This window comes from Neolamprologus brichardi, chromosome 15, assembly GCF_056152115.1.
Source record: "Neolamprologus brichardi isolate AB-2024 chromosome 15, ASM5615211v1, whole genome shotgun sequence".
In the NCBI taxonomy this organism is placed as follows: domain Eukaryota; kingdom Metazoa; phylum Chordata; class Actinopteri; order Cichliformes; family Cichlidae; genus Neolamprologus; species Neolamprologus brichardi.
In genome coordinates, this window is record NC_142118.1 from 10,760,800 (window position 1) to 10,788,137 (window position 27,338).

At 40.0% G+C, this 27,338-nt stretch overlaps 3 protein-coding genes across 7 annotated transcripts in view; 1 reads left to right on the forward strand and 2 right to left on the reverse strand.

Annotated features, from left to right (window-relative positions):
* Window positions 1-5,298, reverse strand: part of wasf1 (WASP family member 1) — a 62,603-nt gene extending 57,305 nt beyond the window's left edge. For 3 of the 4 annotated variants that reach the window (XM_087851908.1, XM_087851907.1, XM_087851905.1), the window contains exon 1: window positions 4,835-5,215. The gene's annotated coding sequence lies outside the window, so the exon portion shown is untranslated. The other variant, XM_087851906.1, reaches the window with a different exon arrangement.
* Window positions 5,299-5,828: 530 nt separating this feature from the next.
* Window positions 5,829-25,472, forward strand: cdc40 (cell division cycle 40 homolog (S. cerevisiae)). Its single transcript, XM_006797053.3, has 15 exons — window positions 5,829-6,031; window positions 6,447-6,533; window positions 7,701-7,830; window positions 7,921-8,007; window positions 8,130-8,269; window positions 8,616-8,712; window positions 10,723-10,862; window positions 14,104-14,178; window positions 14,370-14,415; window positions 15,745-15,846; window positions 16,938-17,053; window positions 18,077-18,210; window positions 20,700-20,776; window positions 24,159-24,303; window positions 24,865-25,472. The coding sequence occupies exons 1-15, from the start codon at window positions 5,840-5,842 to the stop codon at window positions 25,040-25,042; spliced, it is 1,746 nt and encodes a 581-aa protein (XP_006797116.1). The 5' UTR covers window positions 5,829-5,839; the 3' UTR covers window positions 25,043-25,472.
* mettl24 (methyltransferase like 24) overlaps window positions 25,274-27,338 on the reverse strand; it is a 41,585-nt gene continuing 39,520 nt past the window's right edge. For both annotated transcript variants that reach the window (XM_035910502.2, XM_006797052.3), the window contains one exon: window positions 25,274-26,662. In XM_035910502.2, coding sequence (XP_035766395.2) covers window positions 26,318-26,662 — 345 coding nt within the window. In that variant the 3' untranslated portion in view covers window positions 25,274-26,317. The remainder of the gene's footprint in view (window positions 26,663-27,338) is intronic.

Here is a 27,338-nt window from a genome sequence, read left to right on the forward strand (position 1 = left end):
TACCAAGTCTTGACAAGAGAGATTCAAGCTGTGGCTGTGATAAAGGTGCTTTTGCTTTCCATTTTTCAGCCTCCATCAATCATCGCACATGATCACAATGACCAGGGCATCAGCCATTCCAGCTCAATAAGAACCAATCAGTGAAATGGGCAAAATAGGAGACTGAAGATATGGCTGAAATCAAGACAGAAAAAGAACACACGTATTCAAAATGAGGAAGACGGGTAAAACAGAAGAGATTATATTTTTATTCTGTGCGACACACTATTTTGCCTAACTTTGAATATTCAAATGCATTCAAATATGCACATGCTCTAAGTGCAGCTGAGGAGATCGTTTTGAAGAGAGAAAGCAGCACTGACTAATGGTAGCAAACAAGGCAAAAATAAATTAATGGTGACCTAAATTGAGAAAAGGCAACTTACAATTTAACTGCTTTGCCAATATAAATGCCTAGAAACCCCCCAACTCTGGACATCATATACGCACAAATACAAACACTGTTAGTCTCTGAGCCTAAAGTTCCCAGGGAGAACCGTGTATCCAGTTTGCTCCTAAAGCAGATGAAGCCTACATTGTGCCGAGAAAGGGATCAGACTACATTTACCTTCCAAACATACACTTGACACCAGGGGAGTGGCTTCAACCGTCCACAGTTTACCCCATTGTGTAGCGATTTTGGCTTTCAGCTGGCAGAATAAGCCAGGTCAGTCATGGGACACCATGGTGCTCCGTTTCCCAAATGCGTGGCTATTATGTCAAGTCCAAACAGGATTCTTTATTAAATTTGCAGCATGTGAGCCCAGAAAAGACCTCATGATTGTTATTCTACGAGCTGGAAGTTGACAAAATATTTTTAGCCAGAATTTCAAGCCTTCAACCTTTTTTCCTTATGTTTTTATTTATTTATTTACTTGCTTGTTTTTGTTTTTGTTTTTTTAATCAGCTCTGTACCATAGACTGCTAAGACAGCACGTACATACACTTCCTATTCCTCAAGCTGCATCTGACAGATATGAAATACAGCCTCAACTCAAGACAAATCCTTTCTAAAACTTGTCAGAGCCTCAAGTGATGTAGTGAATGAGAGAACTCTTGCATGTGTTTAAACACTGTGCAGCTGTGGCAGCAACAGCGTGCTGTGTAGATATAACGAAGGCAAATAAACTGAAGGGAATAACGCCTCGTGTTCCATTCAGCTTTAGATGATGGAAAGACGGATAACAGATCGTTACAGATGGGAAAGGGGTACCCTTAAACTCAGTTGGGATATCTTTCTTTTTGTCCAGTTGACTGTCCCTCTGGCACTATCAGGCAAGTCTTTTTCAGAGTTACCTTGTCAACTCTAAGAAAGCCTGTCAACACTCTCTCCTCCCTTGTGTGAAGATAAAAGACAAAAGGCAGAGAGTTAACTTACTATGCCAGATTTATAAAAGACATGGTATAGCAGATTTTTAAGACTAAAGATCAAGTTATGGTGCTCTGTGATCAAAATTTTGGATTTTATATATCTTTGGAGATACTAAGCCTTTCTTCTCAATAGAAGTAATGTATTTTTTTTTCTGAAAATGGCGTTCTACCTTTGTTCCAGGGTGGCATCACTGAAAGAAAGCAAAACATTATCTGCCATGAGGCACAACAGTAAGTCCTGAGTTAAGGCACACTATGACAACTTCCATCCCTGGAGTTTGACCGAGGACTGGATTAAAACATGGAAGCAAAGCAAAAAATTAATAAAGGAGAGAACAGGGACACTTCTACTGAAGAAAAGCAAGTTAAAAAGAAATGGTTAAAGAAATACAGCGAGGCAGTTGGTGTAAACTCTTTGGAAGTGGTGGAGGCAGTGGTAGTAAGACACAAGGAGCACCAGTCAGGGAGGCTTAACCGTGCACTGGTGTCTCTCTGTCAGACCAGTTCACACTGCAGACAGAAGCAGTATTATAGAGCTGTGGGCCTGGCCAAGAAGAACAATAGCTCCTGTGTGCCGGGCCCTCTGGAGGATCCTAACAGCTGGGAGATAGGAGGGCTGCCTGTAGCTCAACTAAATGGCACGTAAGCTGGCATTACACATTGCACACACACTCGCATTCATTTTTGCTCTCTCTGCCTTTCCCAGAATCCCTAGCCCACCTTCCTCCCACCACCTCCTCTCTCCTCCTCATGCCAGGCACCCATCACTCACTTAACTCTCATCTATTTCCCTCCTTTCTCTTTCTACACACTCTTTCCTTATGACCCCTGTCATTCTGTGTCCCCCTATCACCCTTCTCCTCCTCTGAGGAGAAAGACCAAAAAGAAAGACCACAAAAAAGACAGCAGAGGAGAAAGAGATTTCTTGCTAGCATGAGAAAGTCAAAGACTGGCAGAGGATCAGAGCACTGTCAACAAATAATAGACTTCCAAAAGCCTCCACAGGAGGCTGTTCAGTCATGAGGGCCTATGAAACACATTTAAATAAAAAAGCACGAGAAGTGCAAACTGATGAAATGTCATCCCTCACAGCAAAAAGTTCACAAACAGCATAACATAAAATGGCAATAGGCTCGATTCTATTCTGAGGAGACACCTGTAGCAAAACTGAGAAACTTTTGTATATATTCATGTATCAAAGAGCGGCCAATGTGAACAGAGCCCTCAACTGTGTATTTGTCACCTCGGCATGATGTTTTTCAGGACCAAAAAAGACACGCATATAACATAAAGGTCAGAAAGTTGCCTGCTTTAAAAAGAAGTTGCCTCAAACTGAACTACTGCCTCTTGTCTGGACCACATCAGACATCCTTTAGGACATGTCCACTGAGGCTGAATCAGACCGGTGGTTAGGGGACAGTCTCTGGATTATGTCCTCAAGCCAGCTCTGAATCCAAACAATATGGCAAATGGTCCCTGCATGATCCCTCTGAGCGCTTATGAAAGCTAGGCTACAGTTCTCAGTCATGTGATAGTTTGGAGGCCACTCCTGCAGGCTGATATATTTAACAGCTGCAATGGCCCTCAGACCATTTTGTTTCTGCCATATGCTCTTAACCTACAGATTTTTTTTTTAACGTTTTCAAAAGATATCCATTCACTGCACTACTGTAAATTTTACTCATCTGCAGTTCAGGTCACATACAGTTGACCATCACAGATCTTCTCGACCCAGAAAGTCTTTTTCAGGTGGAACTAGGTGGGTATTCACTGATTGTAGCCAAATGTCTTTTTTTCCCTGAGCAGAAATATTTAAATATTTCTGATACTGAAATGTACCAGGCATCTCACTAATATATATATATATATATATATATAATGGCTAATATATAAAGGGCTAATTTGATATAACAGGTAAATATTTAAGGTCATCTGGAAAGAGTCTGTGCATCAACATCTTCTCTATCTGCATTAATTATTAATGCAGCTTCTGATCAAATCAAGGAATTAAGTCTTATTTATGCATTCCACTGAATCACAGCCAAGGCAATGTGAGTGTAGAGAGCTCTGCATTTGTTGATTTGGACAAGATGTCTAGCCTTGTAGGATAAATAGCTTCTTTCTTTTTTTTTTAACCTCACTATTTATTAGAGGAAAAAAAGAATAATTATTAATTTCCTGCATGTCACATGTAAACCCTAGTTTGCCTCGTGCTGTATTTGTTATTTTAACACATCAGAGGCACACTAATCCACTGTCAGAAGCAGCATCCACAGTGGCATACATGGATTTTTATCAATAGCTCTGCAGCTGATGTTTCTAAAGGTGATTCATTCATCATCGACCACGGAGCTGAACCCACACTGTCACTACAGGCTGTTCTTACCTTTACTATTGCATTTTTAAAAGAGGCAAACCATGAAATATGCTGCTGGCCACTCAGCAGGCAATAGTTACCTGCAGCAATTCAAAGACCCAACTCTTAGTTTGTCTCAACTGGACAGACTGTAGAAAAAACATGCTCACTTTGATGAAGTGCAAAGCCCATATTAGCCGGCCTCCTGTGTATCAAAGCACATATTCGTGCTGTCACTACATATAAAAGCTGATCACTGCACAGCGTCAGGTCACAAAACGATGATGCCCCTCGTGCCCACTTTTCTTGTTGCACTTGAAGTAGTACAAAGAAGGTTTCGGATTTCACAGAGCATGATTTTCACTGGGCTGAAGGCTTACCATCCCCCCATGACTGCAAACGAAGCTGGCTGGAATAGACCCCAACCCCTGTCCTCCTTCTCCTCTGCCTCGCAGAGGCAAATCAATGCATTCTTATAAAATTAACTGCCCGTGGTTCCCTTCATGACACTGTAGCAAACTGCCCACTACACAAACTCGCTAACAAATAAAACACACTCTACGTCTCTTTATTTATTTGTTTATGCACGTTGGGTTAATTGGGGAGCATTGCAAATATTTGCTCTCTGCTTTTCTCACTAGTGTGATATTCTTCAGACTCACTATGTCAAGACGCTGCAGCGGGATCTCATGCAGATGTGCAGCTGCAATTTATCACCCAGCGGTCCCATTACCAATTCCTCCTTTAGTCATTCAAAAATAAAAATACTACTGGTAGGCTACTTTGCGGGATTTTGACCACTTTGGTATCCTAACGTTGTTCTCATTGCCACATTTGTCAACTGTGCACCGGGTAAACGTGGGAGTCAGTGATGGCCAGGCAGTTTTGAATTACCAAGACCGTTATTAGTCGAGCAGCTCCAGTTGAAGTCTAATGTTACAACACGGTGACTCGGTTTTATGACGGTAAGTTGCCGCTGTGCTAATAGCGATAACATAACGTTACTAAAGTCCCATTTTGCAGTTAAATGATGCACTGCAGTGCAAAATTTAAAAAGAAATTATTTACCTGATACGTTTGTAAGAAGAAAAAAAAAACCCTCTTATTTTCTCTCCATCCTTACTGAGCAGCAGAGTGTGCCACCGTGTCCAAAAATTTAAATCCCCGGGTCGGATCCATGGTTGTACTGTCTCCGTAATCAAATGTACTCCTGCTGGAAGAGGCGGCGGCAGAGATGAATCCAGCCACTTTTTTTCCAAAGGGATTCTCTGGGCAAATGTTGATGAAATTGGCAATAAAGCTAGTCCGGTTAAGCTTACATCAGGTTTCGCGTCATAAAACCACTTTGATTTTTACCCGTATGCGACATTTGTTTTCTTTCTAAGAGAAGTAGTGTGAAATTACGTATATCCACAAGAAAACGTCCCCATTGAAATCGGTAATAATGGTACGTACCACTCTATTGTTGGGGCGCGAGAAAACGTCCCATGCTGCTGATGTGTACTCGTGGGAGGCTCGTGCGCGTTCGCGGTATTGGCTTATTATCTCAAACCGTGGTGTTGTGCTGTCCAATCGATTTCAGGGAGGGACACACTGATTTTGATTATTTCAAACATTACAGTTAAAGAGAAAATAAAATCACACAGTGAATCAATATATTCACAACAACACATTAAACAACATACTGACAGTTTATTTTGAAAAACAAAATACTGCCTCGTTAGAATTTCGTCTCATTTTACAAACTGCGGCCATAATTTTGGTAGTTTTGCCTAAAAGTGTTAATTGTAATAATTATAATTCTAGCAAAGTAATATATATATGAGTAATATTCTAGCCAACTGAAATATCTGTTTTATGAATGTCTTCAAAATATATAAATTAATACATTATTTAATGAATGTAATGAATTAATCATTTTAAGTTAATAATTCCGGTCATACGTATAAGATGCAATGCTATAGCTCTTTAAATTCTCAATTCTAGAGAATAATAAATTATCTATAAATTCTTTCTTCATTTCTATAACGGAAGTACCGCCCTTCTGCTTCCGCCGCATTCACAACATCCAAGATGTCTGCCGCCATATCTTCCCTCGTTTCATACGGCAGTGATTCCGATTCAGAAAATGAGTCTGAATCTAATGCTAGTGTTGAAAAAGTGAACCCAGTCGACCCGGACGCTACGGCTCACCTTAAACCGTTGCAGTCGGAGAGCAGTATGTCTCTAGCTGTTTTAAATTCTGCCCCTGAGGTCGCTGTCAAGGTAAGCTAAGCTAAGCGCTAACGTTAACCTCACTTTATAATTAGATTATTGGTAACTCTGGCTTACTTACTTGTTATGCTGATAATAATAAAGGTTATTCAAATTACTGTGGAAAGGTGGTGTTGTAATTAGAAGTTATTTATTCTCTAAAATTACAGATTTGGTCTAGTAGTACTAAGCGGGAAAGATTCCGCAAAGTGTGTTGTAATCTTTGCGAAATTACTTCTGAGCTAATTCTAAAAAAATACACACTGATTGAGCTCTGTGTAACTTAAGGTCCAACTACATGTATCTTACACTGTACTAGTTAAATCTCACGTGTGCTTGTGTAAAACAAAACATGCGAATTACCAATCTAGAGCATGTCGCCTTTATCAAGAAGCTCGTTTGCTCATTGTTCGAATCCCGATTTTAGGAGGCTGTTGAGACGGGCATACACCTGGACCCTGCTCTGAAAGAAGTCACTTATAACCCAACATATGAAACCATGTTTGCACCCGAGGTAAGTCTGAATATTTGTGAGCTGGCTTACACATATAGTTAGTTAACTGATAATATAACATGAGTGGCATTTGATTACTTTGTTATGCAGTTGTGTGAAATACATATATTTAATTGTTTTTAAACGGCACTAAATGATAAAGGTGATACATATATGAGCAACATCACAGAGAAATTAGAAAGTTATTTCAATTATTCATCCTTCAAAGACATTTCATCAACTGACATAATATTCTAATATGGAAAAAGTAAATTAATAATAATAATAATGGATTGGATTTATATAGCGCTTTTCAAGGCACCCAAAGCGCTTTACAATACCACTATTCATTCACTCACATTCACACACTGGTGGAGGCAAGCTACAGTTGTAGCCACAGCTGCCCTGGGGCAGACTGACAGAAGCGAGGCTGCCATATCGCGCCATCGGCCCCTCTGGCCAACACCAGTAGGTTAGTCTTGCCCTTAGAATGTATTATTGTATTATTGTCAGAAATAACTATCTTATGTGCAGAATCACTTCAATGCAAAATTTTTGTCTGATTCCTGCCTGTTTCAAGACCCCCTGCAACATTTCAGTTGCACTGCAACCCAAACTAGTAACATGAAAGTGTACTTACTTTTTTTAGGGTAGGTTTTGCAGAAGATTTGCCAGAATTTGTCAGTATCAGAATAAAATCATATAAGAAGGTAAACAAATTATAATTTGTTTAAACAATAATTATAAATAAATTATTATTTACCTTCTTATACAATTATTATAGTTATTTTGTTTCAAATTGTGACCAGATGGGAGTGATTTTTAAGTTTATGAATCAGAATATTTATTGCTGTTAATGGTTATTAATGTTAAATTATTCATGATTGTTGTAATACCACTGCAGTGTCCCTAACCTGAGTATTTTACGTTATTCATTGAGTTTTTTTTGTAAAACAGATAATTAAGGCTGCTTAATTGTTCTTAATTGCTCCTGCAGCCTATCAGTCTAACTGCTGGTACATTGATCACTGTGTCAGTTGTTATTGATGTTGTGGGGGTTTTTTGTTTTGGTTTTTTTAAGATCTACATGTATGAGAGGGCTTGTGCAAAAATAAATTAGTTTTTTATGAGGATCCACAGAAGTTTATCTGTAGCATTGGTAATGATTTTATATTTTTTTCTTCATAGTTTGGCCCAATGAACCCTTTTAAAAGCCAGCAGATGGCTGCCCCCAGGAACATGTTATCTGGCTATGCAGAACCTGCTCACGTCAATGATTTTATGTTTGAACAGCAAAGGAGGACTTTCTCCTCATATGGTAAGCCTAGTGATTTGGGTTTGGATGATGCAGTGTATTGATGCTGTTTAAATTTTAATGACTTTACAATTCTCCCTTCTTTGCTTAAAGGTTATGCTTTAGATCCATCTGTTGATACACACGAGTCATCCTCTAATACCTACATTGGTGCAGTGGAAGAGGCTGAGAAACATAAAGGTAAATATTATTTATATTCAATATGTTTGAGTGTTAAGATCTACTGATATGTTCAAAAAGCTTTTCAGTTATTTAGTTTAGGGGAAGTTTGTGATTCTAGTATTATATGGCTTCTCCTACAGGTCTGACTGTGTTTGAGAGCGGTCTGAAGAAGTCACAGAAGAGGAAAAAGGTCAAAGGTGGAGATGCAGGAGAAATTGACAATTACCTTGGACCATGGGCAAAATATGCAGATGAGAAAGATGTGGCCAAACCAACAGAGGTAATTTTGACTGCTTCTCCATGTGATTAATCTACTTGTTATCCTGAAAGGCATTTTTTAAATACTTTATTTATATTCATATATTTTGCCATGATGCAGTTAACGTCCTCTAAAGACAATTTTTTTTAATCTTTCATAGTACAGGTGATGCAATGGAACATATTTTGTTTAAGTTATGTAGTTGTGTACTAGACTTTAATAGATGACATGCACAGTTGGCAAAATGCAGATTATTACTCACATTTCCTTTTTACATCTTAGATGAAATCCATCCATGTTTACATAATTATATAAAAGGCAGTAAGTGTGAAGTAATCCCCTGGTTGTGATTATTGTTATTGTACAGGATGAGCAGAAGGAGCTGGATGAAATTACAGCCAAGAGGCAGAAGAAGGGAAGGAATGAGGAAGATGCTCCTTCAGAAGAGAAGACTATTCTCCATGGTACTGACTTTTTTGTTAATTTTGATTGGCTATGGCAATTAGATACATGATTGAAAATATAGCCTATTTATTTATTTATTTTTTAAATTATATTTTGTGCTGTTATAAACAGCATATAGAAACAACAGGTCATAAATGTCTTGATGCATGCTCAATCATCCAGGTAAGTAAATCCCAAAAGGTTGATTCTGTTCATCTGGATGTAGCGTTTTCAGTGGGAGAAACATTTCGCCACTCATCCAAGTAGGGCTGTTCGATATTACGATATATATCGGATGACGATATAAAAACGTCTATTGTTTCATTTTACACTATTGTTTGTTTCGTGGTGTCGCAAAATAAACTGTTTACGGCAATATTTTTTCATCATTTTGATGGTCACTGTAGTGGCTATATTAATTTCTTAAAGTTTTCTCTTTCTCTTATATTTAATATTACCACACTACGGATGGACAAGCACTTGTTTTTATGCGTTGTAGTTAGCAACAATGACGGTAACACCATTGCATGTCTGCTTGTTTATGTTCCACATAAACCTTTCACAATAAAGCTCAAGATCCTGTTGAGACTTTTCAAAATAAACTGAATCACGTGAAAGAGTATGCAGAGTGTTTACGGATGAGAAGTAAAAAAGAGCCGCCAGGTGCTCAAAGATAAACTTTAGACTCAAACGTTAGAACAGGCTTTTCCCCGCAGCACGCTGTGTAATAAACACTCACAAAGAAAACGGCGGCCGTTACAACTTATGTCTAAAAATGCATCGTTTCATGCATCGGTTAAAACAGTCGACTCCAGGTACACGACGCCCAGCTGGAAACGCTTCACGCAAGTCGAGCTGCCCGAGATTCACAGAATTTACAGAAAATGTTAAATTTTTGTGATTTATATCGTTATCGGGACGATAGATGTCTTATATCGGGATATGAGATTTTGGTCATATCGCACAGCCCTACATCCAAGTGACTTCTTCAGTCTCAGCTGACTGCAGGTTTCCCCAACCTTATAAACAGTACATTTGCACAATGACTGAAACAAGCCCACTGACTGGACCTCATACCACAGGCTTTACCCACGGGAATCTACACCAAGTCTGTATGGTTTACTGAAGGGTGTACCTTTAAGACCATTTGTCTGTAGGACCAACTCAGTCACCCATAACGTCTCAAAGTTTCTGTGAGTCCTTATATGTCAGGACTATCAGAACAGTTGAGAGGTATTTTTTCTAAACACCGCATCTCTGTGGCTTTTAAACCCCACACCGCGCTGTGACAAAAATTGGTCCGCCCAAAGGATCGGGTCCCCCAACACAAACAGAGTAATGTAGTGTATGCTGTGAAGTGTTGGGAGAATTGCCATGATTTAGACATCAGGGAAACCAAACAACCTCTGGCTAAGCGGCACAACACAGAAGAGCTACCTTGTCAGGCCAGGACTCTGCAGTCTATTTACACCTGCAGGCCAGTGGACACTCTTTCAATGATGAGGATGTACACATCCTGGACAGGGAAGAACGCTGGTTTGAGCGCGGAGTCAAGGAGGCCATTTACGTGAAAACGGAAAGACCATCTCTGAATCGAGGAGGGTAAGGGTACATCTTTCGCCATCTTACAATGCTGTGATTGCAGCCATTCCCCAACTCTCTGTGAATAGTACTCATGGCCATTGATCAGCGGTCTTTGATCAATGATCAATGGGCTTTGATCAGTGGTTGTTGATCAATGGTCATGACAATTTGCATATTAATGATCAAGGAACTGACCCACAGCCCATTGTTGCTTCAGTGGTGCTAGTTTCAGTCATTATGCAAATGTACTGTTTATAAAACTGGGGAAACCAGATGAAAAGTATCAACCTTTTTGGGAACAGGTCGTAAACATATTTCACAAAGTTTACTCATTTCTGTTCTCAAGTACGTAATATATCAGGTAGTTCCTTTGTCCGGCATAGATCCAAATACTGCAGTATTCTTTTACATCACATTTTGTCTGTTTCTTTTGTTCTCTCCCACAGTTAAAGACATGTATGATTACCAGGGCAGGTCGTACCTTCATGTCCCACAGGATGTGGGCATCAATCTGCGTTCTGCGGATGCTCCAGACAAATGTTACCTGCCAAAGAAACAGATTCATGTCTGGTCTGGACACACCAAGGTCAGTTTGAAAAAGTTCTAAAAGTATTTGTTTTAATGATTTTGAGAGCAGTGAAACATGGGCATTTGCGTATACATATTTCATTATCCAATCCTTGTAAAATGTCTGAGAAAATCCATAAAACCTTGTAGGTATTTCTGAACACTGTGATAACACGGGCATCTACCAGCTGCTTCACACCGACATATCTGAGATTATTTTGTTTGATTCAAAGCCATGTCTTTATAATTTACATATAAAGGCAAACACTGGGTTATTCCAAGAAAGATGTGATTCAAGTGTCTGATCTGCCAGTGCGCTTCAGGGAGAGGAAATCACTCAAGTTTTAAATTGGCTCTTTTCTGCTTTGTGCAGAAAGTTACAGACTTCAGAGTCTAATTTGAATACAAAGATATTTGAAAGGGATAATAAGTGTGTGGAAGTGCTGATGTTGAGATAATAGTTGGAGAGTGGCTCATGTGGTGTCACCAAAGTTTTGTGACACTTTGAAAGTTTGGTATGTTGCAGAAAATCATGGATATTTTCCATAACTATTACAGAATTAAGATGATAATAAAGAGTCTGCAGACATGCTGTCCTGCATGCATTATTGTTTTGGCCGGTGTGTCCAACTTAAAAATCTTTGAATAGCAATAGCCTGGCCATGGCTTTGTGATTTCAAGTCACATTTACAGTGGGGCAAAAAAGTATTTAGTCAGCCACCAATTGTGCAAGTTCCCCCACTTAAAATGATGACAGAGGTCAGTAATTTGCACCAGAGGTACACTTCAACTGTGAGAGACAGAATGTGAAAAAAAAATCCATGAATTCACATGGTAGGATTTGTAAAGAATTTATTCGTAAATCAGGGTGGAAAATAAGTATTTGGTCACCTCAAACAAGGAAAATCCCTGGCTCTCACAGACCTGTAACGTCTTCTGTAAGAAGCTTTTCTGTCCCCCACTCGTTACCTGTATGAATGGCACCTGTTTGACCTCATCATCTGTATAAAAGACACCTGTCCACAGCCTCAACCAGTCAGACTCCAAACTCCGCCATGGCCAAGACCAAAGAGCTTTCGAAGGACACCAGGAAAAGAATTGTAGACCTGCACCAGACTGGGAAGAGTGAATCTACAATAGGCAAGCAGCTTGGTGTGAAAAAATCAACTGTGGGAGCAATCATCAGAAAATGGAAGACATACAAGACCACTGATAATCTCCCTCGATCTGGGGCTCCACGCAAGATCTCATCCCGTGGGGTCAAAATGATCATGAGAACGGTGAGCAAAGATCCCAGAACCACACGGGGGGACCTGGTGAATGACCTGCAGAGAGCTGGGACCAAAGTAACAAAGGTCACCATCAGTAACACACTACAACGGCAGGGAATCAAATCCCGCAGTGCCAGACGTGTTCCGCTGCTGAAGCCAGTGCATGTCCAGGCCCGTCTGAAGTTTGCCAGAGAGCACATGGATGATACAGCAGAGGATTGGGAGAATGTCATGTGGTCAGATGAAACCAAAGTAGAACTTTTTGGTATAAACTCAACTCGTCGTGTTTGGAGGAAGAAGAATACTGAGTTGCATCCCAAGAACACCATACCTACTGTGAAGCATGGGGGTGGAAACATCATGCTATGGGGCTGTTTTTCTGCCAGGGGGACAGGACGACTGATCCGTGTTAAGGACAGAATGAATGGGGCCAAGTATCGTGAGATTTTGAGCCAAAACCTCCTTCCATCAGTGAGAACTTTGAAGATGAAACGAGGCTGGGTCTTCCAACATGACAATGATCCAAAACACACCGCCCGGGCAACAAAGGAGTGGCTCCGTAAGAAGCATTTGAAAGTCCTGGAGTGGCCTAGCCAGTCTCCAGACCTCAACCCCATAGAAAATCTGTGGCGGGAGTTGAAAGTCCGTGTTGCTCGGCGACAGCCCCAAAACATCACTGCTCTTGAGAAGATCTGCATGGAGGAATGGGCCAAAATACCAGCTACTGTGTGTGCAAACCTGGTAAAGACCTATAGTAAACGTTTGACCTCTGTTATTGCCAACAAAGGTTATGTTACAAAGTATTGAGTTGTATTTTTGTTATTGACCAAATACTTATTTTCCACCCTGATTTACGAATAAATTCTTTACAAATCCTACCATGTGAATTCATGGATTTTTTTTTCACATTCTGTCTCTCACAGTTGAAGTGTACCTCTGGTGCAAATTACTGACCTCTGTCATCATTTTAAGTGGGGGAACTTGCACAATCGGTGGCTGACTAAATACTTTTTTGCCCCACTGTATATGATATACATTGCAACATTTTCCTTCAGCTAGAATATTTTTCTGTGCTTCAGCCAAGAGTAAAAAAAACAAACAAAACAGAAAAAGACACCCAGAAAACATACCCATAATGAAATTGGCAGATAAGCACAATATCAACATTTGCACTTGCTTTTACTGTAAATCAGCCATAAGCTCTAACAGTGACTGGGATACTCAAATGGGGTTGTGCGATATGACCAAAATCTCATATCCCGATATAAGAATTCTATCGTCCGATAACAATATAAATCACAAAAATGTAACATTTTCTGTAAATTCTGTGAATCTCGGGCAGCTCGACTTGCGTGAAGTGTTTCCAGCTGGGCGTCATGTAGCTGGAGTCGAGTGTTTTAACCAATGCATGAAACTATACATTTTTAGACATAAGTTGTAACAGCCGCAGTTTTCTTTGTGAGTATTTATTATATGGCGTGCTGCGGGGAAAAGCCTGTTCTAACGTTTGAGTCTAAGGTTTATTTTTTAGCACCTGGCGGCTCTTTTTTACTTCTCATCCGTAAACACTCTGCATACTCTTTCACGTGATTCAGTTTATTTTGAAAAGTCTCAAGAGGATCTTGAGCTTTATTGTGAAAGGTTTATGTGGAACATAAACAAGCGGACACGCGATGGTGTTACCGTCATTGTTGCTAACCACAACGCATAAAAACAGGCGCTTGTCCGTCAGTAGTGTGGTTATATAAAATATAAGAGAAAGAGAGAACTTTAAGAAATTAATATAGCCACTACAGTGACCATCAAAACGATGAAAAATATTGCCGTAAACAGTTTATTTTGCAACACCACGAAACAAATGATAGTGTAAAATGAAACGATAGACGTTTTTATATCGTCATCCGATATATATCGTTATATCGAACAGCCCTATACTCAAAATAAAGAGTCTTGGTTAAATATAAATTTCTTATCCCGTGTATGTTCTAGGGTGTCAGTGCAATCCGATTGTTTCCAAACTCTGGTCATCTGCTGCTCTCCTGCTCCATGGACTGCAAGATCAAGGTAAATAAGCTTATAAGGTTTCTGGAGAAAAGGGGGGTGGGGGTGTATACACGTTTATCTAAGATGTGATCTTTATGATTGTGTAATAATTTCTGTAGCAATAAAGTAGCCTGTTACCCCGTATTTTAAATACGACAAAGTATAAATCAGTTTTTTTTCTCTTTTGTAACCGTGTTCTCTCGTCTTCACAGCTGTGGGAGGTGTATGGTGAAAGGAGGTGTCTTCGGACTTTTATTGGTAAGTGTGCAAAATGCTCATCCTACATCATCTATCACAATGATGTGGTACATGATAAGTGTTGGTGTCGGTTAATAATTTGCTGTATGAAATTGAATTGTCATTTATTCAAGTAAATCCTTTTCTAAATAATAATGGATCATCAGCAAAGATGCTGACATTAAAATATGGTCAAGGTATGAAGTGCGCTCAGCCTTTTGGGAAATACAAAGCAGTGACACATTGTGAGCTCAGCATTACTGGAGGACTAATGACATGTCTGCTGACCGCTGACAGAGCGCGGGGGATTTGGGATTTTTTATTTATTTTTTTAATATACAGATATATGCGTATTTGGAGTCTGGGGGCAGGTTAGGCTAATGCATGCAGGACTCTCTTACACTCTTTCCAGAGACAGCACGCTGTCAGAATAGAGATTGTTTGCAGCTGTGGTTCTGCTTGTCAGCTCCTTCACTGAATATGCATAATTCAGCAGCTCAGAGGCCGGGGGGAATGAGGGGCAAGGGAGGGCACAAGACACGAGAAGATACAGAAGGAGAGAACACAGTTTAGGAGTGAATAAACTGACAGAGATTGACTAGCTTAGAAAGTAGTGAGTAGGAGAAACAGCAGCGCTAAATATGATGTGCGTTAGAGTTATTGGCTATGCCTTGTGGACAGAACCCTCAGACTGATATTGATACTCATATTTTCTTCAACAGCTTAAAAAAATATTTCTGGGTTTTTTTTGTGTGTTTTTAATTTTCTAGAGGAGTTTGCACATAGCTGTTTATAAGGTGATGTTTTTTGTCATGTCTACCAAACTAAGCAGTGATCAGCACTTGCTTGATTGTGTGCACCTGTTTTCAGTAGTTTTAATTGCAGTCCGTGTGGCCTCAGTGGGCTCTGTTAATGCTGTAAAAACAGTAAAGCCCTGCTTAAAGACTCTTTCAATGTGGTAAGCGTTTGCTTGCATGAGGCCCACAGGGACCTCTCATCACCTCTACTGTATGAGGGGGAAAACCCAAAGGATTAAATAGACTGATATTAGGAGACAATAAGAAGGTGTGTCTTTTTTCACCACCCTGTTTTACAGGCTCATTTTAAGATTCCGTTTCCTCCATTTTCCCAGATTCCACTTCATCTTCCTTTATTCATCTCCCTTTTTTTATTCCTTTATTCAGCATCTTTTATTCCCCTTAACCAAATTTCATATTTCTCAAATGATTTTGCTTTCAAAGGAGGACAGCTGGGGGATTCTTGGTAACAAGATTGGGGAATGCAGGAAAATGAATTTTAGAGGATGTATTTATTTGTCTGTAATATATGTGTGGTCTGTGTATGTGTTAGGTCACAGCAAAGCAGTGCGAGACATTTGTTTCAACAACACCGGGACCCAGTTCCTCAGCGCTGCATATGACCGCTACATTAAACTGTGGGACTCTGAGACAGGTACGTGGGCCACTGACAGCAATATGTTCTTTATGTAGGCATACGGCTCCTTGTTAAAGTGACCAAATCAATAAAACTTCAAAGAAATAATTAAATAGAGAAATATATAAATGATCATCTTGAAGATGAATGATTTAATTAACCACATATATTCCTAGATGATAAATCTTTTCTCTGCACAAACCTTTTAGTAATATAAACTTGTTTTCAGTCTAAGATTACATGAATTTTATCACCAACGCTAAAACCAATTAATCAACATAGAGATTTTAATAATTAATCATTTAATTTTTTTTAAAGCAAAACTACCAATACTGTAATCCAGGATTTGGATTTCTTTTTTCTTTCAGTAATTTATATCGGATGCATTTGAATTTTGGTCTGCTGGCTGGATAAACAGGGAGTTTTAAAAGAAATAATAATGGATGGATTTTTCATTATTTCTATAATGATTAACGAGAAAAATAACACAGATCGAGTTGATCTGCTCGATTCTGTGCTCCCTCTAGAAGTTGGGCCCATGGTTTCCCTTTTAAAAAAAAAAAACCCCACTTGGCTCATCCGTCACATTTTTACCCCTTTCAGCTCAAGAGTGCCGCTCCAGCAGAGGGCAGAAAAGCATTAAATCCCCCACTTGTTGAGATCGGGGAGGACACATCATCCAAATACTTCTCCTAGATTTGTCAAATGAAAAGCATTGCTTACTTTTTTTCACACAACTAGTTGTTGTGTTTTGTTTTTCTGGGGATTGTTTCTTCCTATACCGTAGAAGCTACAGCAGTAATATAAAAAGCGTGCTATTTTAGCATACAAGTGCCTCTCTGTGTTTTCAGTCATTTCAATTTCCTGTTTCCTTGGTTGTAGCAGTAGTTGGAGCATCATCCCTGTGGTGATTCACCTTTACCGAATGAACACTAGGAAAGTTTTGTGTGTTACAGCTGAGTTGTCACCACCTGCAGGGATATGGAGCATACAGCATTGAAAGTTGTAGAGTGTGTCCTTAAATTTTAAAGCAACTTCAGTGTGCCTTTGTGAGGGAGCCACTGTGGATTATTCTGGAGCTCTGACTTTCAATTCGCTTCCCACCACAGGCCAGTGTATCTCCCACTTCACCAACAGGAAGGTACCATACTGTGTGAAGTTCAACCCAGATGAGGACAAACAGAACCTTCTTGTGGCTGGCATGTCAGATAAGAAGATTGTTCAGGTAAAGCTGACCATTTCTTCCACCGCAAGAAAAGTCGATCATGTTGGCCAAGCAGGTTGCACACATGAATTTCTCTGTTTACTCCCTGTGCCCACAGGACCGTGAAATATACTCCTGTCTCATCCTCCAGTGCTAGTGTGTGTAGTTGTGTGGGAGTTGTAAGAGGTTCAGTGGCTGACAGGACTAGAGCAACTCATTAATCACAAGAAGCATTAGGGTAAACAAGAGGCAAAGGAAAGAGAACAATATGTGATAAAAGTTGGAAATCTATAAATACACGATCACGTTTTTAGAACGAGTCATGCAAACCTCTCAACATGCTGACAGGACAGCTCAAGTGTGATATAGTTTTTATTTTCCACATTTCAGAGCAATGGATGTTTGGAAATCTTTAGAAAGACATTTTAATTCTGGGAGATTAGCTAATAGAAGAAAAAAACGTTGAGTTGTAATTGTCAGTCACAATCTGGCACAATAATCAGGGTTAGCGTTAAATCATGCAGGTCCCCTTTTCGGGTTATGAGAACAGATGGCTGTTCACCCCAAGGGTGGGAAAAAAATGGAATTTGGTGTGAAAGCCATCCGAACAGACGAGCTTAATTTTATTTATTTATTTGTTTGCTGTCCCTGGAGGGGTTTCTGTGTGGTTGCCTTTTATGTTTTAATTTGTACATGTTGTTTTCTCTCAAAATATTAATTTTTAAGACTGAAGTCTGTTTGATTGCTAATCGCTGTGATTACATTAAGGCAATTTAAAAGGTTCATAACATCGGTACAGTTTATAGCTGCTCTCATAGGGAGTCTCCCACAGTGAGCCATATTCTCTGGTTTTGCAGTGCGATTGAGACGAGCTGTATTTATTTTGGTAATGAGCACTCCATGCGAATATAGCAAGGCGCAGCGGAACAAGTGTTGGAGGGATTGTGAATTTATTTTGATACTCCACTTTTTGACTCATGGGATACATTTGTTTACCTCCCTTCTGTCTGCTGTGCTGTCTGTGCCTCTTTGTGTCTCTAAAAGTGGGACATCAGGACAGGCGAGGTGGTTCAGGAGTACGATCGTCACCTGGGCGCCGTCAACACCATCACCTTTGTTGACGAGAACCGTCGGTTTGTCAGCACATCAGACGACAAGAGTCTTCGAGTTTGGGAGTGGTAAGTACCGAGTGCAGCCTGAACTGCTTATGCCATAGTTGAAACTTGAGAGTGCCGCTGTAGTTGTTGCTGCTGTTCTTCCAAGCAAGTCATGTAATCCTCCTCCCTAATGCTCTGTGTTTAATAACAGAAGACTGTAGCTGATATTGGCTTGGAGAAATCAATCAACAATATAAATGTAAAGGAAGAAGGAAGGGAACCAGTGTGGACTATAATTAAAAAACGAAACAATCAGGAGTTACAGACAGCTGGGTATTCAGTGTAATTTTGAGCTGTGCAAGTATTAGCTCTGGATTGTATTTTTTTTAACTTTGTTATAGGCTTGTTAAGATGCACCTTGGGCACATCAAGTGCTTTTATATATTATTGTTCTTCTGTGATGAGCAGCCCAGGAGTAGACACGGGGGATACATATTATAGTGTTTTACGAGATTCCTTTTATATATGAGTGTAACTAACTAAAACGATGTGAATTAAATGATTTGTAATGTGTATGTGCTGGGATGACTGGAAGGTTTAAATCCCACTTTTGGGAATGCTGCAAGAAAACATGAATTTTAATGACAAAATTAAAAATGTCTATATCCCGCTGTTTGTAATTGTTTGGACAACCAAAAGACCACCGGGAAGGGTATGTACACTGGCAGGGGTGTCCTGTCATGGTAAACAAACTCAGCTATTTGCTGTTTATAGATAATAAATATTTAAAAACCACCAGATAAACAAAGCTTTCCATGGAATGCTTCAAGGGGAGGTTTTTGTATCAAGGGCAGCCATTTGTGTTTAGTTTGGTTTAATTGTCAAAACTTCCTCATGAGCATGTGAGATGGATTATCTGCTTAAAAAAGTGTTTTGCACACTTTAAGTCAATGTGAAAGACCGAATTAAAGATAAACGCAACAACAACAAGCTAAAGAATTAAATCCTAAGAGTCTGCTTTGGGCAAACTTCGGGCTCTCATGAGCTTTTTTTAGTGCCGCGTGGGAGTAAGCGGGCAAGTGGTATGTCAGGCCAAAAAGTGACTTGACGGTCCCGCTTTCTCCCACGGATACCACCTGGCTCTAGTCCCCCTGCCCCACTCTCCCTGTGAGAGCTGCATTAGGCTGGATTTACAAGAATAGTCTCATGTTGCAAGAATAGAAGCGGCGTCTAGCAGAGAGGAGCATGTTGAGAGCACGCGGAATAGACTGTGAGGCAGCAAATCCACAAGCCATTCACGTCATAGTGAAAACGCCTACACGCAATTTAAATTCTGTCCACGTTCTCACACATAGTGTTCCCAGGGTGACTACTTTATCTATAGCAGAGGTTTGTCATCAGGAGAGTCTGTGAATGCTTTCCAGGAGGATTACAATTGATTCAAAATGTACCAAACTGCACCAACAAGGGGAATTAACTCTTGATCATAAAGACATCATGTAGAGAGCGATGAAGCCCACGGGGACACTTGGAATGATAATAAAACGAGAGGGAAAAGGATAGCGGGAGATAAGTGGTGGAGACTGTGGAAGCATATTGTAGGAATCACTCAGGATGGTCAAAGAACTGCTACAGCCTCCCCAGAACTTGATTTCTTAAAAAGCCTGCTTTTTTAGAAGCGACCGATTTATCTCAGCTTAATAAAACTCCCAAATCGGAATGTTCTTAGAATAATTTGGAAAGGGAAACAAATGAATAAATGAATAAAATCTGTCAGTGCTTATTTTGTGAAACCATCCTTCGTTTCAAATTAGCACATATAATGAGGTAAATTATATTATAGAAATCTGAAATTCAGACCCACTGAAGTAGTGTGTCTAAAAACAAAGTGTGGGTTCTTAGTTATGGAGTTTAGTTTGGCTTGACTGCAGATTCTGGCTTGAACAAACACAGAAGCTCCTTAATCTCTGACCGTGTGGCGGTCGTGCAGCCCCAGCTGTCACTCGTCACAGAAAGAAACAAGGACGTGGTTTTAGTAATGCTGATGGCAAGCTGAGTTTAGGACTTTGCTTTATTTTACAGCAAGTCTCAGCAAATTGGCACGCTGTCATCCTGACAGACACACATACATGCACTGTACATTTGAATGATCTTCTTCAGACAAGTTAAGATCAAATAGCCAAGTTTGCTATTTCTCCCAAAGCAGAGAGACATAGCAGAGCATAAAAGAACAGCGAGGCCGGGTGAAGGAGCAAAGGAAGGTTTCATAAATAATTGGTGGCTGGTGCAGCATCAAAAGCATCTTTCACATTATTTACAAGATTTATTTACTGTAGCACTAATGGTGATACAGCCTGTTTGTGTTTTTTCCTTCTTTACGTCCACCACAGCTCTTCTCTCTAGTAAATAAGCAGTTTTGAGCTGGCATAAGCACCTTCAGTGTCAAACAAACAACAGCTCTGTCGATGTTTTCCCCTAGAGCTTTTATTGCTTAGGGCCTTCTCACGTTGTTCTCATCCACTGTTTAACCTGTCTTCAAGTGTACTCACAGTGTTTTGTGCCTTTTTCAGGGACATCCCTGTGGACTTTAAGTACATTGCTGAGCCCAGTATGCACTCCATGCCAGCTGTGACTCTCTCTCCCAATGGTAAGTAGACTAATCATGGCCAAACGCTCATAAACACAGTCAAGGACAGGCGACTTGAGGGAGCATAAACCTGCATTACCACACTGAAGTAGAGTCACACCTTCTGAGATTTGCCATCGCTCAGGCAAGGTGGGGAAAACAGATATTCTCAGTGCAGTAAGTTTGTTGTACGTGGAGATTTCTGCTTGCCATGAGATCCAGATTTTTTATCAATACATGTCAGCTGTCTGTGTTTCCAGTTCTGTGTTTAGCTCTGGCTGTTTAATCATCACAGATAATGCATTAACTGTTGGATAACAGAAATATTTGGACACTTGAGTGACTTAAACTGTGTACATTTGATGTCAAAACAAATGTTTAATATTTGAGCAATTTTGCCTTTTGGATATTAGAGCAGTAAGATTAGACAGGGAAGTGGGGCGAGGGGACAGGAGAAGACACACAGGGCCATGGGTCGGACTCAAACCTAGGACCTGTTGCCTGCTCTATCAGTGAGCTACACTGACACTCAATGCTATTTATTTTTAAGATGAACAGCTGTATGAGTGTATACTGTCAGTTAGCATACCGTCGTGTGAAAAAGAGGGCTTTCATAGGACTCAGTGCAGCTGCCATGTTTATTTTTGAGACAAGTCTTTCTTCGGGCAGCCCTTCCAAACAAGCCACACTTGTTCAGTCCCTCTTTCTAATGGCACTGTAATGTTTTCCACTTTTTCATTGTGGAATTATGGACTTCAAATCAATTTGGCCTTATAACCCTCCCAAACTGATGGGGAGCAAAAGTGTGTTCTCTAAAGTGATTGTTGATGTCTTTCTCCACACGAGCAAAGCTTTTACTTCTTTGATAGTAGAGATTTAGGTCAGGGTTGTAGGACTCCGTTATAAGCCTGTAATTTTTTTGTAATTGCTGAATTTTACATTTCTTTTTGTGTAAAGTACCTTTACCATGCCTTCATGCAGTGCTGCCAGATTTCAGAGCAGTATCACTCTGTGAGATCCATATATCCATTCATATTCTTACCAATTGCCGAGGTTATGGTACTCCTACCTGTACTGCAAATAAGCTGCAGCCAGGAAATGTTATGTTGATTAGACCCAGATAACAAATTTTAGATTGCATAATAGGAGTGGGCAATAAAAGCCTCAAAATTAAATCACAATTATATCAAGAAAATTTGTAATAATGTTATTGCTGTGGTCTCACTTCATAAGAGAATTTTTCTGAAAATTACTCAGGATTTTTTTTTTAATTGTAACATTTTATCTGTGATTGCAGCCTGCAGGCAGTAGCATTTGTAGTGCAAACTAAATAAAGGGCATTTTTAATTTTTGTTTTTTCCAAATGAGCTACAGCCATTGATGAAAGAATTTAGTAAATCTATTACTACATGGTGCCAGCAGCATAGTGTAATAGGAGATACAACATGGATCAAGTATTACCACAAAAGTAGCCAAGGTAATATTTTCCACTGTGATTTTTTTTTTCTTGATCAAGACATTTATTTGTTTTTATAATATAAAAGTGATCACATATAACCAAAAATGTGCTCTGATCACAGGATAAAAGAAAAAAAAGCATAACAGTCAGATCACACAAAAGAAAAGAAAATGAATAATGAAAGCCACTTATTCATCACAGATCTTTTGCTTCTATATTTGACACCAAAGACAGAAAACAGTTTAATAGATCCTTTTTTTAAGCAGTGCATCTTTTTTACCCTCCCCAAGTTATATAAAGTATCTGATGTCACTAATACTCTGCCCTTCCATTTGTGAAGATGAACCTTCCTGCCACAAAAGGCTGCATTTGGGGTAACAATGAAATATTATTTTCCAATAAATTTAGAAAACCTCTTATGTATTGGACATGAGAAATTGGATAATTTGGGACATAACCAAAACATATGAGCATAAACATGTGCTCTAGCCCTCATGCCTGGGCTTGTTGTAGGGATGTAGACGCATGATCACAAAATTTAACAGATGAAGCATAGCTTGTTAAAGCTGGCCTGTTAGTACAGGATTAACTTTGGCTGGTAGTCATTCGTTTCCAGGACTGTCCTTGGTTGAGCTGCTTCTCTCCACTGCTCCCAGTTTCACCCTGTGTGTCTGCTTGAATGTGTCTGTTCTGTGTGTAAAGCTCTTCCCCACACATGGAGCAGAACCTAGCAGAGGAGAATCTGTCCCCCACCCTAGTATATCACACGACCATTTTGTATCCATGGAAACATCTCCATTGTAATTTATGTAATATCTCTGTAGGCAACCTACAAAAGCCTTTTTTTTTGTCCTCATTTGTTCTTTTCCTTTCTACATTTTTCCCCCCAGTTTTTAATTTTTTCTCTCCTCCTGTTCTCTTCGTACTTGCCTTCTTCCTTTGGGCAATATTCGTATTTGTTCCAGCGTGGTTTGTTTATCTTTAGCATGTGAATAATGAATGAGCTCTCAGTGGGAGACCATTCAGTTTTCTCTCAAGCCTAAATGGCACCCAGCCCCACTTGGCACCATATATACAACAACCCCCCCTCTCTGCTCTTCCCCATCTCTTTTTCATGTTGACTAAGCAGACAGAGCTCCAGTACGCTGCTGAAATTGGTCAAGTTGTTTTCATTTTCCTGCACTTATTCTATTTGACATTTGCTGACAAGTTTTCTGGGGGTGGTGTAAAAAGAGGACACACATACCAGAACTACATTTCTTTGTCAGATCGAATCGGTAATTTCCTCATGTACACTTTTAAAAAGTGCGGAGAATTGTATTATGCTTCGACACTAAAGCACTGCCTCTCACCATCGCGCAGTGATGTTGAAACTGTTGGAGTGTCAGGGGCTGAAATGCTCTCTAAAGCAGATCTCTGCTGAGCAGCCACTGATGCAAAACCTCTTTTTATTTTTTCCTTAAATTGCCTCAATCTTTCCAATTCACTGATGGCAGAATGATGAGTTCATGCCCTTTTCAAAGGGCTGTCCACTTCAATCCAAATTTCCAGTTTTGCTGTTTTGAAGAATTTTGGCCATGAGGCAGTTTCTACCATTTACTGTGTACCTGCTGTTAGTTAATGTCCCTCCAGATCACAGTTTTTGCACTGTCAGGTTTAGCGCATGCTAGCAGTGGAAGATATCATCAAAATACCGCACTGAAGATCTGAGGGGCTGCTTGTTAAACACTTGGCTGTACAGAATCATGCAAATAATGCATTTAAAAGGTTTGGGGACAACTTTTAAAGTTTATATGCGTTTGAATTTGAACTCAAACATTACCTTGAAATTTCACTGTGAACATCCAAAAAATGCTTTTGTTTTCTCTTTGGTTTTTTGTGTTATCAAGGGCACAAGTGCTTTGCAGAATAGTTGGCCAATGGTTTATTGTTTTGTTTTTTAAGGTAAATGGCTTGCCTGTCAGTCCATGGACAACCAGATTTTGATCTTTGGAGCCCAAAACCGCTTCAGACTAAACAAAAAGAAAGTCTTCAAGGGTCACATGGTAGCTGGCTATGCATGCCAAGTGGACTTCTCCCCAGACATGAGGTAAGCCTTCACAATGTCACTCTGAAGGGCAGTTTTATTCTACCAGAAACCACAAAGTAGAGATGCTTAAAGCTTTAGAATATTCCACTAGTAAATACTAAACAGTACTTATGAATAAAAATTTACTATTAGTGTAATGGGTGAATTAAAAACTGGGTCCAAATGCACCATTCTGCAGATGATCAGTACATTGAGGTACCTTTGCTTGTATTCTGTAAGCTGTTTCTCATCCTGAGCTTTAAAATGCATCCAGGTAATGAAGCACTCTTGGCAAAAAACACCCCATACAGCCATCACTAGGAGAGCTCACAGGATATCGTCCTATTTTTTTTACACAAAATGCCCATTAAGACCCTTTTTTGTCCCTCTTCTCACCCACCACCCACGACTGTGAGCAGGTGCCCTCACTTCCTTTCGGTATCCATGGCAACATTGCAACCCCGCCTAGATTAAATACCAAAAATTCCAACTCTCACCTTTTGGCTGCTGAAGTGAAGACAGAAGTTATTTCTTTATTTTTATAACCATGTGCTAATTATGAAACACGTTTCTTTCTACCAGTTATGTGGTGTCAGGAGATGCAGATGGAAAGCTGAACATCTGGGACTGGAAAACCACCAAGCTTTATCACAGGATCAAGGCTCATGACAAGGTGTGCATCAGCGCCCTGTGGCATCCACATGAAACCTCCAAGGTCATCACCTGTGGCTGGGATGGACAGATAAAACTCTGGGATTAGATCTGTCCCTGAGGAGTGGTTTCTGGAAATAATGGACATGACCTGACTGGCTCAATAAAAAGGAGGAGGCCAATTGTCTCATGGTCTGGAACTGTTTTTGAGTCAAAGCCAAAAGACTGGTATCCAGTCTGATTGTACAGGTGTATTTGTTTTTTACCCTGTGAAAGATCAAAATACTTAGTCATGTGATATCTGTACAAACAAGAACTTTCAAAGGATTGTTCCTACTGCAGAAGAAGTATTACAGGGGGTACCTTGTTATTTTTAATGTTTCTTTTTTCTTCTTTTTTTTTTTGTTATTGTATTTTCCAATGTTCTGGTAGTATACCTTTCATATTCTTGATAAAATATATTCTTTGTTTTCAGCTGTATGGCCATCTCTTTGTGGAAATAAACAACCTAAAGTCTACCTTTTCAAAAAACGAAGCACTCCTTCCTTTGGGGAAAAACCCCCAAAGTGTTTATTCTTTAAAATCAAAATCATGAGGAGAAATTCGGTTCATCATCAAAAGGTTTGGTACATTTCAATAACTGAATAATGTTGTTATTTGAAAGTGTTACTTTTCCTGATTGTTGGCAGTGTTGCGGTGCTGAACAGACAAATGCCAGCTGAACACGAGGAAGGGAACTGATGGTGTAAAATTCTTATGTGTGAATTGTTGGAGGGGGAGTTATTCTATTATAATTCAAGAAACTGGAATTACAGTTGTTTTTCTCTTGCACAGATATCCACATTTAAATAGCCAACAAGCAAACTCTGTACGAGTGTACAGTCCCATTTATCACATTGTCATGCTGTGATGATGCATGGAAACTACTTCAGGAGCAGATCCCGTCTCTTTCCCGCCTCCTTAAAATATTCACTCACTGTCGGTGACCCTGTAACGCTGTATCCGCTTCCTTGAATTCATAATTTAGCTCGTGAGCTGCGTGGTCTCTGGACTTCTGCTGTCTACTATCGGGTAGGACCGCCTGGCTTTGGGCCAGGTTTAGATAGTACCTTGATGATTTTGACTGTGACTTTCCTGCAGCCAATAATACAGCCACTATGAGGTAGAACACAGAGCCTCTGGAGGTAATTATGCTGCTCCTTTACTTGGCTTAGGTCATCGCAGGCCAGCAGAGGATGAGCGGGAGGATAAGTAGGAGCAGAGATTTTTACTTTTTTTTTTTTCAAAGGTCGGGCCAGATAAGAGCAGTGTATTTGAAGAGCGCTGTGCCCCAGAAAGTCCATGTTACACATTCAGACTTCCAGTTATCAGCGACGGTAAAAAGTTATTTTTGAGTTCTATCTGGTTTCCCTAAAGGCCTCCACTGAGTATTCACCCAGCTCAAGGTGTAAGCACTGCTGGCATTAAGCAAATTCTTCTGTAGAAAAATGTGAGGTTTGGCAGGATCGCTGTGGATGTGGAAGAGGTGGAAGCCGGAGCGTTCAAGCTCCTTCAGCAGGCTGTACCAGTACCGCACCACAGATGGCTCATCGCCACCCACCTCAAAGCCTGCCCAGTGCAGGTGAAGCTCCAGCAGCAGCTGTCCCACTGAGTCCAGAACTCTTTCGAGGATCAAATTTTCCAAAATCTTCCATTCTGCACTCTCCATGTCTGCCTTCAGTACATCCACCTGAAACAGAACCAGGAAAACTTCAGATTTAAATGCATCTTGTTTAGCTAATAAATGACACCAAGCTGCATGGAGTTCTTACATGCAAAAGCTATTAAAAGATGAAAAGTGAAGCTTGATTTTGTTCTGCGCCGGTGATCTTGATGATGGATTGAGTGAAAGAGCAGCCTGACAAGACTTGCTGTGATAGAGCAGGGAGGAAATGCTTCAAAAGATGAATGTTAATAGCACCCTTAGGTCATATTCATGTAAGGGCATTCATGCATGCTGAAAGTTTTATGCATATCCTCAGGACACTGGGCTTCCTCTCAGGTCTAGTATAGCAGATAGTCTTTCAGGCTCACTAGTATCTCGTAATTTTCTCAGGAAGTCCATCATGTAGCCACAGTCAATAATACATTAACCAAAGAAAATATCAGGGATTAGTGCATTAAAGAGTCTTTCCTACAAAAAACAAACAGGCTGATAACATTTCTTGAGCTAAACTGTAAGTGTCGGGTGGTATGGCAGCATATATATTAAACAAGCTCCTCTCCAATTGATGCATTTGCAACACCACACAATATCCCCAGACCTCATTAGTGTAACTGAACGGGATTCAAAAACAACGGTGGCAAAATATCGTCCTCTGTCCTCCCCATCATTGTCCCTCACTCCCACAAGCAGAAACATGGTT

Coding starts and splice junctions, on each gene's coding strand:
- cdc40 (XM_006797053.3), top strand. CDS start 5,840: ATGTCTGCCGCCATATCTTCCCTCGTTTCATACGGCAGTGATTCCGAT. Junction 6,534..7,700: donor AAACCATGTTTGCACCCGAG/GTAAGTCTGAAT, acceptor TTTTCTTCATAG/TTTGGCCCAATGAACCCTTT. Junction 17,054..18,076: donor CAGATAAGAAGATTGTTCAG/GTAAAGCTGACC, acceptor TGTCTCTAAAAG/TGGGACATCAGGACAGGCGA.